Source organism: Notolepis coatsorum, assembly GCF_963971535.1.
Source record: "Notolepis coatsorum genome assembly, chromosome: 11".
NCBI classification, from domain to species: Eukaryota; Metazoa; Chordata; class Actinopteri; order Aulopiformes; family Paralepididae; genus Notolepis; species Notolepis coatsorum.
Genome location: NC_140175.1, coordinates 57,233,074 through 57,246,474, shown reverse-complemented (window position 1 = coordinate 57,246,474; position 13,401 = coordinate 57,233,074). Strand labels below are relative to the sequence as shown.

The 13,401-nt window shown below is 40.8% G+C and overlaps 1 protein-coding gene across 1 annotated transcript in view; it reads left to right on the top strand.

The window, feature by feature from the left end:
* Positions 1–8,930, top strand: part of LOC311237281 (myosin heavy chain, fast skeletal muscle-like) — a gene marked incomplete at both ends in the record, with an annotated part of 63,706 nt that extends 54,776 nt beyond the window's left edge. The window contains 18 exons of the mRNA XM_084325085.1: positions 16–192; positions 273–418; positions 524–614; positions 773–1,162; positions 1,245–1,371; positions 1,464–1,582; positions 1,678–1,874; positions 1,965–2,148; positions 2,240–2,405; positions 3,723–3,847; positions 3,933–4,241; positions 4,744–4,947; positions 5,070–5,195; positions 5,332–5,502; positions 5,605–5,709; positions 5,887–5,982; positions 8,658–8,789; positions 8,910–8,930. Coding sequence (XP_084181211.1) covers positions 16–192; positions 273–418; positions 524–614; positions 773–1,162; positions 1,245–1,371; positions 1,464–1,582; positions 1,678–1,874; positions 1,965–2,148; positions 2,240–2,405; positions 3,723–3,847; positions 3,933–4,241; positions 4,744–4,947; positions 5,070–5,195; positions 5,332–5,502; positions 5,605–5,709; positions 5,887–5,982; positions 8,658–8,789; positions 8,910–8,930 — 2,886 coding nt within the window. The remainder of the gene's footprint in view (positions 1–15; positions 193–272; positions 419–523; positions 615–772; positions 1,163–1,244; positions 1,372–1,463; positions 1,583–1,677; positions 1,875–1,964; positions 2,149–2,239; positions 2,406–3,722; positions 3,848–3,932; positions 4,242–4,743; positions 4,948–5,069; positions 5,196–5,331; positions 5,503–5,604; positions 5,710–5,886; positions 5,983–8,657; positions 8,790–8,909) is intronic.
* Positions 8,931–13,401: the final 4,471 nt, after the last annotated feature.

Genomic DNA, 13,401 nt, shown 5'->3' with positions numbered 1-13,401 from the left:
GTTTTCCTTATTCAGGTGAAGAACCTGACTGAGGAGATGGTCGCTCAGGATGAGAGCGTTGGTAAGCTGACAAAGGAGAAGAAAGCCCTCCAAGAGGCACATCAGCAGACTCTTGATGACCTGCAGGCAGAGGAAGACAAAGTCAACACTCTGACCAAGGCCAAGACCAAGCTTGAGCAGCAAGTGGATGATGTGAGTTTTAATAGTAATCTGATCCACAAACAAATGTCTATTATTGAGCTTAATGTTGACAAACATGTATAACTGTACAGCTCGAGGGTTCTCTGGAGCAAGAGAAGAAGCTCCGCATGGACCTTGAGAGAGCCAAGAGGAAGATTGAAGGTGACCTGAAACTGGCTCAGGAATCAATCATGGATCTGGAGAATGACAAGCAGCAGTCTGAGGAGAAGATCAAAAAGTAATATTATTTTTGCATTTTATTTGTGCACGGCAGAATGCATCATCTGTCTAAATACATCGTCACTCTGAGACATTACAATACTATTTATCCTGATTATTACAGGAAGGACTTTGAAACCTCCCAGCTGCTAAGCAAGATTGAGGATGAGCAGTCCATGGGTGCTCAACTTCAGAAGAAGTTAAAGGAGCTGCAGGTGAGACCAATAGACAAATCTGTTCAATTGTATAACTTTTTATGAAAATGTCCAAATAAATGTTCCAATCTTAAGTTTCTTATAACATGTACTGGTAAGTGGAATAATGTGTCATTAAGACTAAGAATATTTAAAAACATTTCTATGTATTTCTGTAGGCCCGCATTGAAGAGCTGGAGGAGGAAATTGAGGCTGAGCGTGCTGCTCGTGCCAAGGTTGAGAAGCAGAGAGCTGACCTCTCCAGGGAACTGGAGGAGATCAGTGAGAGGCTTGAGGAGGCTGGTGGAGCCACTGCTTCTCAGATTGAGATGAACAAGAAGCGTGAGGCTGAGTTCCAAAAGCTGCGTCGTGACCTTGAGGAGTCCACCCTGCAGCATGAAGCCACCGCTGCTGCTCTCCGCAAGAAGCAGGCTGACAGTGTTGCAGAGCTGGGAGAGCAGATCGACAACCTCCACCGTGTCAAGCAGAAGCTGGAGAAGGAGAAGAGTGAATACAAGATGGAGATTGATGACCTCTCTAGCAACATGGAAGGTGTTGCTAAGGCCAAGGTATATTACTTTACACAGTACATGTACATTCATGTGTAGAACGCATGTCTGACGACTCAACCGAATCAATGTCAATTAATAGGGAAATCTTGAGAAGATGAGCCGCACCCTTGAGGACCAACTTAGTGAACTGAAGGCCAAAAGCGACGAGAATGTGCGCCATATAAATGATATCAGCGGTCAAAGAGCAAGACTCCTGACTGAGAATGGTAAGTTTTCCATAAAAAGGAAATGCAGTTTTGTGTTAATAATTTTTTTCTTTACTCTAACCTATCTAAAACAAATTACATTTAAAAACCAGGTGAGTTTTGTCGTCAGCTTGAGGAGAAAGAAGCCCTTGTCTCCCAGCTGACCAGAGGCAAGCAGGCCTTCACTCAGCAGATTGATGAGCTGAAGAGGCAGGTTGAGGAGGAGGTTAAGGTGAGGAGAATCTTCTTAAAAAGGTATGACAGATCTTTTTCTTTGAATTATTATTATCTCTAATTAAATTATACTTATTTCAATAACCTTTTTAGGCTAAGAATGCCCTTGCCCATGGTGTTCAATCAGCCCGCCATGACTGTGACCTTCTGAGGGAGCAGTTTGAGGAGGAGCAGGAGGCCAAGGCTGAGCTGCAGCGTGGAATGTCCAAGGCCAACAGTGAGGTAGCCCAGTGGAGGGCCAAGTATGAAACTGATGCTATCCAGCGCACAGAGGAGCTAGAGGAGGCAAAGTAAGTCAATATTGTTATTTTCTTCTGCCCATATCAACAAACAGTTAATTATATTATATTACATTGTTACATGTAACAACTGTTCACCAGGAAAAAGCTGGCCCAGCGCCTTCAGGAGGCTGAGGAGCAGATTGAGGCTGTGAACTCCAAGTGTGCCTCTCTGGAGAAGACCAAACAGAGACTCCAGGGTGAGGTGGAGGACCTCATGATTGATGTGGAGAGGGCCAATGGTCTGGCTGCCAACCTTGACAAGAAGCAGAGGAACTTTGACAAGGTACATTGATATTCATGACTATAACTAAGGACATGTATTGATCATTTTAGCCTCCAAATACTAGGTTACATTTCTTTCAATTACTTTGCAGGTCCTGGCAGAGTGGAAGCAGAAGTTTGAGGAGGGCCAGGCAGAGCTGGAGGGAGCTCAGAAAGAGGCTCGTTCTCTCAGCACTGAGGTATTCAAGATTAAGAACTCCTATGAGGAGGCTCTGGATCAGCTGGAGACCCTGAAACGCGAGAACAAGAACCTGCAGCGTGAGTCCATTAACAAAAATAACTGTTACTTAATTCTGTGATAGATTTAGATTAACACATTGAGTGCCAGCCATGTGGAGCGCTAAAAGGCTCCGTATGCCAGCGTCCACTTCTATGTGTCTAATCTGGTCGTTGCTTATCAATGACTTGTTTGCAGTCAACATTGTCGAAACGGATTGTTTTTTAATCGGTTAATTTCCGTTTTATACCATTTTGAAAAATGCTTGTTTTTTTAAGTTTCAGGTAAAATATAAATATTCTGTGATAATCGCCCTTTACCGGGAACCTCCGGATTGCCAGACAACTGCTCTACCTCGGTCTGGAGGGGGTCTGAGGTGGAGCAGTCGTCTGGCAATCCGGAGGTTCCCGGTCTGATTCCCGCTCCTCCCGGGCAGTGTGTCGATGTGTCCTTGATCAAGACACTTAACCCCTAATTGCTCCCGATGAGCAGGTTGGCACCTTGCATGGTTGCCTCCGCCGTCAGTGTGTGAATGTGTGAGTAAATGGGTAAAATGTGAGGAACAAATTGTAAAGCGCTTTGGATAAAAGCGCTATATAAAAAAGCAGCCATTTACCATTTACCATTTACTGGAATATTCTGGAATACACAAAACACTTTGTAATTTTTCTGCTTATTTATGAATCGTTTTCAAATAAACACTAGATTATCGATAGTATATGTGTACTTATGCATGCTATAGAAGCGAGCTGAAATATCTCTCGTTTCCTGATCAGCACACACACACACGCACACACACACACATAGGGCACACGTTGATATCTCTGTGAAAAAAGTTCTGATTATCCTAAAACTGGTAAAATAGATTCCTTACCTCAGATCAGATGTTCTCCAAAAAGATTATTTCAATTCCTTATCGCCATTCCAAATATCGATTGTGTTTATTGATCCAATGCTCGGTACTGGAAATATGTATTCCACGCTGCTTTGGCGCTCGGCAATGAATCCGATCCTCTCGGGTGACTTGTCTGAGAAGTAAAATGAGGAAGTTTGATTTTTTTCCCCGCCATGTGTTTCATTCAATCCATTACAAAGGGGTGCAGTACAACAGGGAGAGATGATAGGGGGCGGTATTTTCCCAATGGAGCTCAGAGAGAGTTTGCAGCACTAACGTGAGACTAGATTGATGAAATATGAATTCAAATCGCTAATAAAAAAAAGCACGTTTTATTGTCGCTGGCACTCAATGGTCGGCATGAACTAACGATAAATCTCATCGCTGGCACTCAAAGTGTTAATACACAAGTTATGAAAGCTGCAATGTAGTATTTCCCATCCCTGTTTTGTGGTATCTACAGAGGAGATCTCAGACCTGACTGAACAGATTGGCGAGACTGGAAAGAGCATCCATGAGCTGGAGAAGGCCAAGAAGACAGTGGAAACTGAGAAATCAGAGATCCAGACAGCCCTTGAGGAAGCTGAGGTAAAATATATCCTGAATTTACGTACTGTATATCCACTATTACATTCAAAAGTCAACCAGGGGTATATTTTGGATGTATTTATAGGGAACTCTGGAACATGAAGAGTCCAAGATTCTGCGTGTCCAGCTGGAGCTCAACCAGATTAAGGGTGAGGTTGACAGGAAACTGGCAGAGAAGGATGAGGAGATGGAGCAGATCAAGAGGAATAGCCAGAGGGTGATTGAGTCCATGCAGGGCACTCTGGACTCTGAGGTCAGGAGCAGGAATGATGCCATGAGAATCAAGAAGAAGATGGAGGGAGACCTGAATGAGATGGAGATTCAACTGAGTCATGCCAACCGCCAGGCTGCTGAGGCCCAGAAGTCACTGAGGAATGTTCAGGGACAGCTCAAGGTACTGCATGAGAAACCTTTGTATTTAATGCCAACTATGTTGTCACAGTATAATCTTTTATAGGCTAATTAATCAGCAACCTAAAATAGAAAAAGTGTATATGTATGCTATACCTTTCAATGTTGTTTACAGTTATGACTGTATTCGTGTTGATGTCCCCCAATTGCATGAGATACTCTAAATGAAGTGCTGAAGTCTGAAGCTGAAATACATTACATTATTGTCTTAGGGTATGCCTACAAATACAGTGGTTATCCTCACTAAGGGCATGATGCTAACATATTTAGTGTTATGGACTTTCCCATTCATTCCCATTCCCCCAACTACTTCACCCCTCATGTAAATGTAGCCACATTCAGGTTTTTTTGTGATAATTTTCATGTCATGTCGGCATCCCCTTAACAATTGTTTGTATTGAGCTGTACTGTATTGTACCCATTCTGCAATCTGTTAATAAAGTTTTCAATCAATCAATCATTCAGTCACCATCTTTTAACATCAGGATGCCCAACTGCACCTTGATGATGCTCTCAGAGCACAGGAAGACCTGAAGGAGCAGGCTGCCATGGTTGACCGTAGAAATGGACTCATGGTGGCTGAGATCGAGGAGCTGAGAGCTGGTCTGGAGCAGACAGAAAGAGGCCGCAAAGTGGCTGAGCAGGAACTGGTGGACACCAGTGAACGTGTTGGACTGCTGCACTCTCAGGTAAACAAACACAACTATATGATCACTAGTTCATGTTGTTTGTTCATGTGTTTTTTTGGGTGTTAGATATATTTTTCATCATTGAAACTCTTATCTGTATACTGTATATGTTTTTATTTTAGAACACCAGCCTTCTGAATGCCAAGAAGAAGCTTGAGTCTGACCTGGTCCAAGTCCAGGGTGAAGTGGATGACAGTGTTCAGGAAGCCAGGAATGCAGAGGAGAAGGCCAAGAAGGCCATCACTGATGTGGGTTTACATTAGCTTGTTTCTTCATGGCCAAGAAGGCCATCACTGATGATTCGGTTTCTTCATTTAATTTCAGTCAACAATGTAACATTTTCTCATGCCAATCCTAGTGAAATCAAATATATTTCTCGTCTAGGCTGCCATGATGGCTGAGGAGCTGAAGAAGGAGCAGGACACCAGCTCTCACCTGGAGAGGATGAAGAAGAACCTGGAGGTCACAGTCAAGGACCTGCAGCACCGCCTGGATGAGGCTGAGAATCTGGCCATGAAGGGGGGCAAGAAGCAGCTCCAGAAACTGGAATCCAGGGTAAGATAAAATTAAATATATATAAAATAGATATTTTTGAACTGATGTAGGACAATCTCACGAGAGAAAAGTGGATTATTAATATTGGATTCAATTCTGAAGGTGCATGAGCTGGAAGGAGAGGTTGAGGCTGAGCAGAGACGTGGAGTAGATGCTGTTAAAGGTGTCCGCAAATACGAGAGGAGAGTGAAGGAACTCACCTACCAGGTATGTCATGTTCACATTCATGACAAGTTGGTCATCATTAGTGTTTCTTTTGACTGAAGGAGAATAATGTACATATGACATGTTTACATTCATGGCAAGTTCATGACAAGTTGGTCATCAGCATTGCTACCTTATTTTGCTGATTCATTCAAATTCATATGTCCATACTTCCATTAGACTGAGGAGGACAAGAAGAATGTTGCCAGGCTGCAGGATCTGGTCGACAAGCTGCAGCTCAAGGTTAAGACCTACAAGAGGACGGCTGAGGAAGCGGTACGTTGTTTTAAGTCAAAATGCTCTACTTGTCTTTCTTTCTGCTTTCATTCTATAAGCATAATAAAGAAGCATGTGCTTCAGCCAGGGCTAGACTGCGACCAAAACTCGGCCGTGGCATTTTTGGCCCAGACCGGCCCACCATAATCGGTCGGACACCACCAGCCAGTACACCATCCTTGCGGCTCCTTAAATATGCGTACCTACTGTACTATTCCCCCAAACCACTACAAAGCTGGGTAGTAAGTGCCATGGACAAGTGTACCAGTGCAAGTGGACCAGTGTACTCACTCACTCTTGGCTGAATCTTGTTTTGGGTGGTGATGTAAAAACATCTGCATTATAGCAGGCTCAGGCTGGGCAAAGTAGTCTATAGCCTGTTCATCCCTGTCTCTCTCCTCCACAACCTGGCTTGACTAGACATAAGGAGAGAGAGATTATTACAATTAACTGGTACATTCAGGTCCAGAATTGTTGGAATTCCCTGACAAAGATGTGCAAAAAGCTGTACAATTTAAACAATACCATACTGGTAATGAGCAAATAGTTGTTTATTCAATGAATGCATGGAGCTGTTCCATCTTATTTCATTTGATACTAACTACTCAGTTCATACAGATTTCAAATATTCAAATATTGTAACGATTGGGGTGCTAATGAAGGTGAGAACACAGTTTGCAGACAAGGGAGAAGGAACGGAGGCAGAGACGAGGAGCGATGCTTGAAGAAGGGGTGTTTACTAATGATCCAATATACAATACAAATAAAAGACACTACTACTAACAAAACAACGAAGGAAAACAAGAAAACGACAGGAGTATACAGGAAAGGACTCACTAGACATCAACGGGGAAGGCAGGCACGACACGGGGACAACGCGGGGTACTGGAGGAATTACACCACAAGGAAATGAGGACAAACAGACACCTAAATACCAACACTAATTAACAATGATCAACACCTTGGCCAAAACACAGAATCATAAACACAACCTAGACACAAAAGCAAAGACACCATAAACACAACTAGACACAAAGGCAATGACACACAACAACCCAACAGGGGGGTGACATCAAACACAGACAGGGATGGCCCAGGATAACAGAGTATTAGAAATCCAATCAATAATGTGCAACCAACATAAAATGGCAGATCGCACCATCAGGCATAGGTCACCAGAGGGAGGTAGGGAGCCAATGTCAGGAGGAGAGCACTGTCCAATGTTATTCTCATGCCCGGTCCAGCCAGGACCGGGCCTTGGAACGTAACAAATATCAATGATGAATATTGCATAAGGTTTACACAGTTAATAGATCACCTTCTTGTTTTATATTCATGTTCAGAGAGGAGTAATAGTTAGATCTTTGTATGTGATTTATATGGCAATTAAATCAATGGTGTGCTTGTTTGTTTGGGGAGTTTGACAGTTAATGTGCCTACCATGTGAAGGCGCATGATCAATGGACAGCAAAAAAACTATTTGTGTAGGTGGAGACTAGAGCTACCACATATAGTAATAAGTTATAAGAGTAAGTAATCCATACCATATATATCCTAATAGTTACCTTATTACCATACTTGGCTGAAAATAAACTTTGCTGCCTGTTGTGAATGTGTTTTTCCCAGTAGACTAATACATAAATAGGCATACATTTTTGCAGTTGAGTAGGCTATATGTGCTGTGTTTTTATGTCTTCCATCGAGGACCAGCTTGGAAATAAGTGTTTTAATGAATGCTTTTAGGTGATATCATCAGGAATACAAATTGGTCAAGATAATTTGTTTTTTTTAAAACTTAATTTTTTAGCGTTTATCGCTTTTCTGGTCAAGCATGACCGACAGAAACAGGTTGAAATGGGATGTAGAGCAGGGGAAGACATTCTGAGAAATGACGGCGGGTCCGGGAATCGAACTCGTGTCCCCCAGATCCGTGACGAGCACGGTTTTCCCCGACGCAGAAATAGCGCCGAGATATGCGGTGAGCTACGGGAGCTCCCCTATAGATAATTTGTTTTTATGATGTGTTTTTAATGTCCAAATACAAATCTAATCAAATAAAAAAAGCAGTTTTTGCAGTTGAGCTACAGGTGTATATTATACAGCCTTTTCGTGCATCTTTATCAAGGGAACCCTTATCATAATGATTTTTTAAATAATATTATGATGATACGATATGGACCTAGTAGTTGGGTCATCTGTGGCACTTCGTTTCTCAATGGATTTGTCATCTAGGAGGGTTAATAAACAAATTTAGCTGGGGTGTATTTTAAAAAAAAGGCGGGGGAAATTTGTGAGACCCTTATGTAAACAAGACGAAAGTCTTTCTCTGGTCTGCATCCCCTTAACAATTGTGTGTATTGAGCCGTACTGTATTGTACCCATTCTGCAATCTGTTAATACAACTTTCATTCAATCAATCAATCTGCACGGTGATTGATTGAATGAAAATTTTATTAACAGATTGCAGAATGGGTACAATACAGTACGGCTCAATACACACAATTGTTAAGCGGATGCAGACCAGAGAAAGACTTTCGTCTTGTTTACATCAGGGTCCCCCATTTTCAATTCATAATGAATTGTAAGTAAGGGTGCAACTTGCTCCGTGCAATCCATTCTTTGTGGATCTAGGCATTAGTATTCCTTAATAATACTGATCTATGAAACTTCCACAGGAGGAGCAGGCCAATGGTCACCTGTCCAAGTGCAGGAAGGTTCAGCATGAGCTGGAGGAGGCTGAGGAGCGTGCTGACATTGCTGAGTCCCAGGTCAACAAGCTGAGAGCTAAGACCCGTGATGCTGGCAAGGTGAATGTGAATATGTTATCTGTGAACAACATACATACATTCATACAGTGAATTTTAAGTGTGATAAGAATCACAACTTTCCATAGGATACAGTCTAAATGTGTTCTTTATCGTTTACAGGGAAAAGATGCTGCTGAATAATCCTGCTAATCCCGAACATTGAAAACATGTTATATACTATACAGTAATGACAACATTGTCTACTGTATTCCAATAAATGCTGCTTTAAAATGGTTTTGTTTATCATTTGTTTCATTATTTACCATGTCTAACTAAAAGCGTTTTATATGATCTGGTCTATCAACGCTTCCCAGTTAGCGAAATGTATTTGCTATTCTAGAGAAGTATTCTCTGTATTCTCATTCTAGATCGACAGTCACCAATAGTGAGCATACAACTCAGGTCCTTGCCCACTGACAGTTGAGCATTGACCTCTAAAGAGTATGTTAAGGCGAGACACCCCAGGTGAATAGGCAAATATACTTTTTTTTGTTGATTTTGAGATTTTGTTATATTTTGCTTCCTAAACATGTCTTCTATAAAACTAGTGACAATAAAACGTCAATAACACACATTTAGTTGTTTATTTTACTTCATTTTGCCTTATTGCATCCATAAATGTGCACATATTTCAAGTTTCAAGTTTCTTTAATAGTTGTCATACAGAAGTACAGAATACTTTCATACAAAATGCTTCTTACTGTTACGCTCCAGAGACTGTGCTAGACAAGATAGTATCAAATAACATAGTATAGCATGTAATTTAGAAGAAGAAAATGAGGTCACAGTGTTCGGTATAGACATATGTACAATGTTCTGAGTTACCATATAATATACAATACTATGCAGTGTACTAATGTACAGTACTATATAGTGCAAAGCAGAATGGGGAAGTGCCTCATTTGCATATATAAACATACAATTCAGAAAACTTGCAATATATTTTTTCTTAGTTTATATGTACATAACAAACTGGGAAAGTTTCATAGTGATATCTATTAAAATATGTTTAGCCTATTAGGGGGTACTACACTGTACTACACTGTTTGTAGCCTGTGTGTAGTTCTGTTCAGTTCAATAACATCATTATTATTATTATTATTATTATTATTATTATTATTATTATTATTATTATTATTATTATTATTATTATTATTATTATTATTATTATTATTATTATTATTATTATTATTATTATTATTATTATTCAGTTATCAGGCATGTGTTTAGGTTGTCAATTACTAATGGTTTTGTGTTTGTAAATAGCTGTTTCAAAAAAGATTATGGCATTTTACAATACCAAACTTTGAAGGCGTTTTCCTCATACTCTGAGCCAGAAATCTCCACTTCAGTAGCACTCACATACACCAAACCTTCCAGTTATATTCATATCTATGTTCTGAAGGTATTTACAGAAGGGTTTGTTGATATCGCATTCATACCCTGATTTATATCACATTTTATTCCTAAAAAACATGGCAAAATATGGAATTTTACCATACAAATGGACTGAATGGAGTATTTTCTGATTTATGGAGTGATACAAAGAGATATCCAAAATCCCCTCTGTAATAACCTTTGGCTCTAATATGTCAACAAAATGAAACTATAATTTAGAAAATGGCTTCATCCAATGTTCAGATTTCTGTCCTGGAATTATATGCAAATTAGTGCATATTTAAGTAGATACTGCCTCATTTGCATATTTAAACATACAATTTCAGAAAACTTGTAATACAAAAAAGTATTGTCTTAATATAAGTAATCAACTGGGGAAGTTTCATTGTGATATCTATTAGTAATTATTTTTACCCTAGTCACCTCTAGTGTCTCGCCTTAAAGTGGTATGTGGTCCAGTTATGCTGGCTGTGATTGCATCCTCTTGAAGTTGGCAGGCTTCAAATTTGAAAGTACATGTTGTGTTCTTTAATATCTGATAATCTTCAATAATGAAAGGTAGAGTTAGTCTTTCAGAGTTTTATTCAAAAGTGAATAAGTAAAGTACAAACAGGACAAAATAATAATACATTGCAACGGGCAGAATCGACTGTAATGTGGAAACGCCAGAGACATTCTGCCCACAACAGAGAGTAACAAGAGCTTTTATATTGTCACAGAGGAGCGTGCCGACATTGCTCATTGGTGGTTTCTTTTTTCGTTAAATTTTTTTTACACATATGTTTATTGTTTTCTTTTTTTTTATATACACAACAAGACATTGACAGGGAGACAAACCGGTATACATAAGACAAGAAAATGGCTCAATACAGCTGTATAAGTTATGTAATAATAAATATATAGTAGGAGTTACCTTTAAGGGGTCAACTCCCATCCAGGGACAGCATTGGGTAGAAAAGATATGACAAAAAGACAGACAGGCATACAAACAACAAGAACACGGCTCAGATACAGCTTTACAAGTTATATAATAAATATATAGCAATAGTGATATTTAAGGAGTCGACTCCCGGCCAATGATAGCAACAATTGGACTAAACTAGACTGTGTCTGTGTTTTATGTGTGTGCGTGTATGTTTTACGTGTGTGTGTTTAACCTCTTAAGCCTGGAGCCCTATTTTCTGAAAATCCGCCTAAAATACATACCTACAGTAAGTAAATGGATTATTGCTCCACTTCTACCAGGTCCATTTGCATGTTCTTGGTCTCTAGGGACATCTATGGACCTCAGTGAATGTATTCCAAGTGTCAGAAATATTGTGTCTATTACTAGGCTTGCTTAAATCGTGATGAAACAAAGGAGAATATGAATTCAGATTTTTCTTTGCATCTTTGACAGTGAATAACACCATGTTTTTATTTTATTTTATTTTCATACATAAAAGAGAACATAACAGTACAAAGTTAAATAATACAAATAAAATAAATGTGGCTTAGGCACTAGCAACCATGTTTGTGTATCCTTGAGGTGGCTCTTGAGGATTCGGATCCCTGCCAGTGTTAGGACAGATGTACTAAAATAGACTAAGTGTGCGACGTGTGTGTGTATGTGTACTATATGTGTGTTTTACCTATGTGCTTGTGCGTACCCTATGTGTGCATTTTATGTGTGTGTGTTTAGTAAGTCTTGTGCATTTTATGTGTGCATGCTTCATGTGTGTGAGTGCATATGTGTTCTGTGTGTGTGTACGTGCGTGTGTTGTGTGTGTGTGTATGTGGGCATGAACACGTTTTGATGGGTTTTTAGTTCATTGATCTAGTAAAATTTGATGTAAAATGTCTGATATCTTATATCTGTGCTTGTGCAGGCTGTAGGCTGCACCCTGCTCTCTGTCTGTGTCTCCCTCCCTGCATGTGGCGTGACCTGCCGACCTCGTGGCTGTCTCCTTCCACACACACCCATTAACACACACAGGGCTCCCTGTACATCCTGATCACGCGCCTCACGCACACTCCTCTTCTGACACGCACACACACACACACTCACGTACACACGCGCACACATCTCCCCCACCCAGCTGTCATGGCCGTGATTTGTGGAGGTGTTGTTCGAGAATAGGGGTCTTCTACATCTGGAACCCATTAGCCCCCCCTTCTGAAACAAGCACACACACCGACTAGCACACACACACACCACACACACACACATACTACACACACAGATACATATACACACACACCCCTCCCCTCCTCCTCTGTATAAATGACATGTAGTGTGATGTACTTTCTCTTCTGATGCTGGTGCAAGGAGCTGAGCCCGTGCGGGCTGCAGGAGAGTCCTCTTCTCTGTGTGACAAACAAATAAAAGCTCCGTTTGAAATACTCTGTGTTCCGCAAATCTTTGGTCGACGGGTCCACAACCATATCAATTCAAGGACTCACGAGGGACAGGTTATCCTTTTCAGTTTGCACTTTTACAATTGTCATGATACCCCCAACAATGATACCAGCTTTAACAAAACAACACAAGGCAGCATTGGTCCACAAGGAGGCTATGGGTAATGGGGAAACCCACCAAGTACAGTGGCAGACAGTGCAGGCCCGATATGAGACAGATATGGGTCTCATATTTCATAGAAGGTGTCCAGTTTAGAGTGCAGCATGCATGTGATGTATTCACAGGGAATGCATTCCATTATAATATTGTGCAATGACCTCTTTGATGGGACCTCATCCTTGATCCAGAACAACAGAATGTTCTTCCTACCAGCAAATGTCAACAAATTGAACAGTCTCCTATGTTTGAAATTGGCAATATGAATATCTGGGAGGCCTAGTAAGAGGCAGAGGGGATCCAGTTCGATGGGGGTCTGGAATATATCAGATAGTTCCTCTACGATGTCGAACCAATAGCTCTGGAGCTTTACACAGGACCAAAAGCAGTGGACGTGGTTTCTAATCTCTATCTTGCATTTAAAGCAGAGTGGGGATGCATTGGGATCCATTTGACTCTCATGGGCAGCGGTAATATGAATGCGGTGTAAGATTCTAACTTGGATAGACTTGGTGCGGTTGCAAACAGAGATTTATTTTGCGTAGGTCCATGCATCCTGCCAGTCCTCGTGCGTGATCTCTATGTCCAAGTCTTTTTCCCACGACTGTTTAGTGACAAGGGAAGATAAAGATGAATTAAGGTATAGCGTTGGTAGCGGTA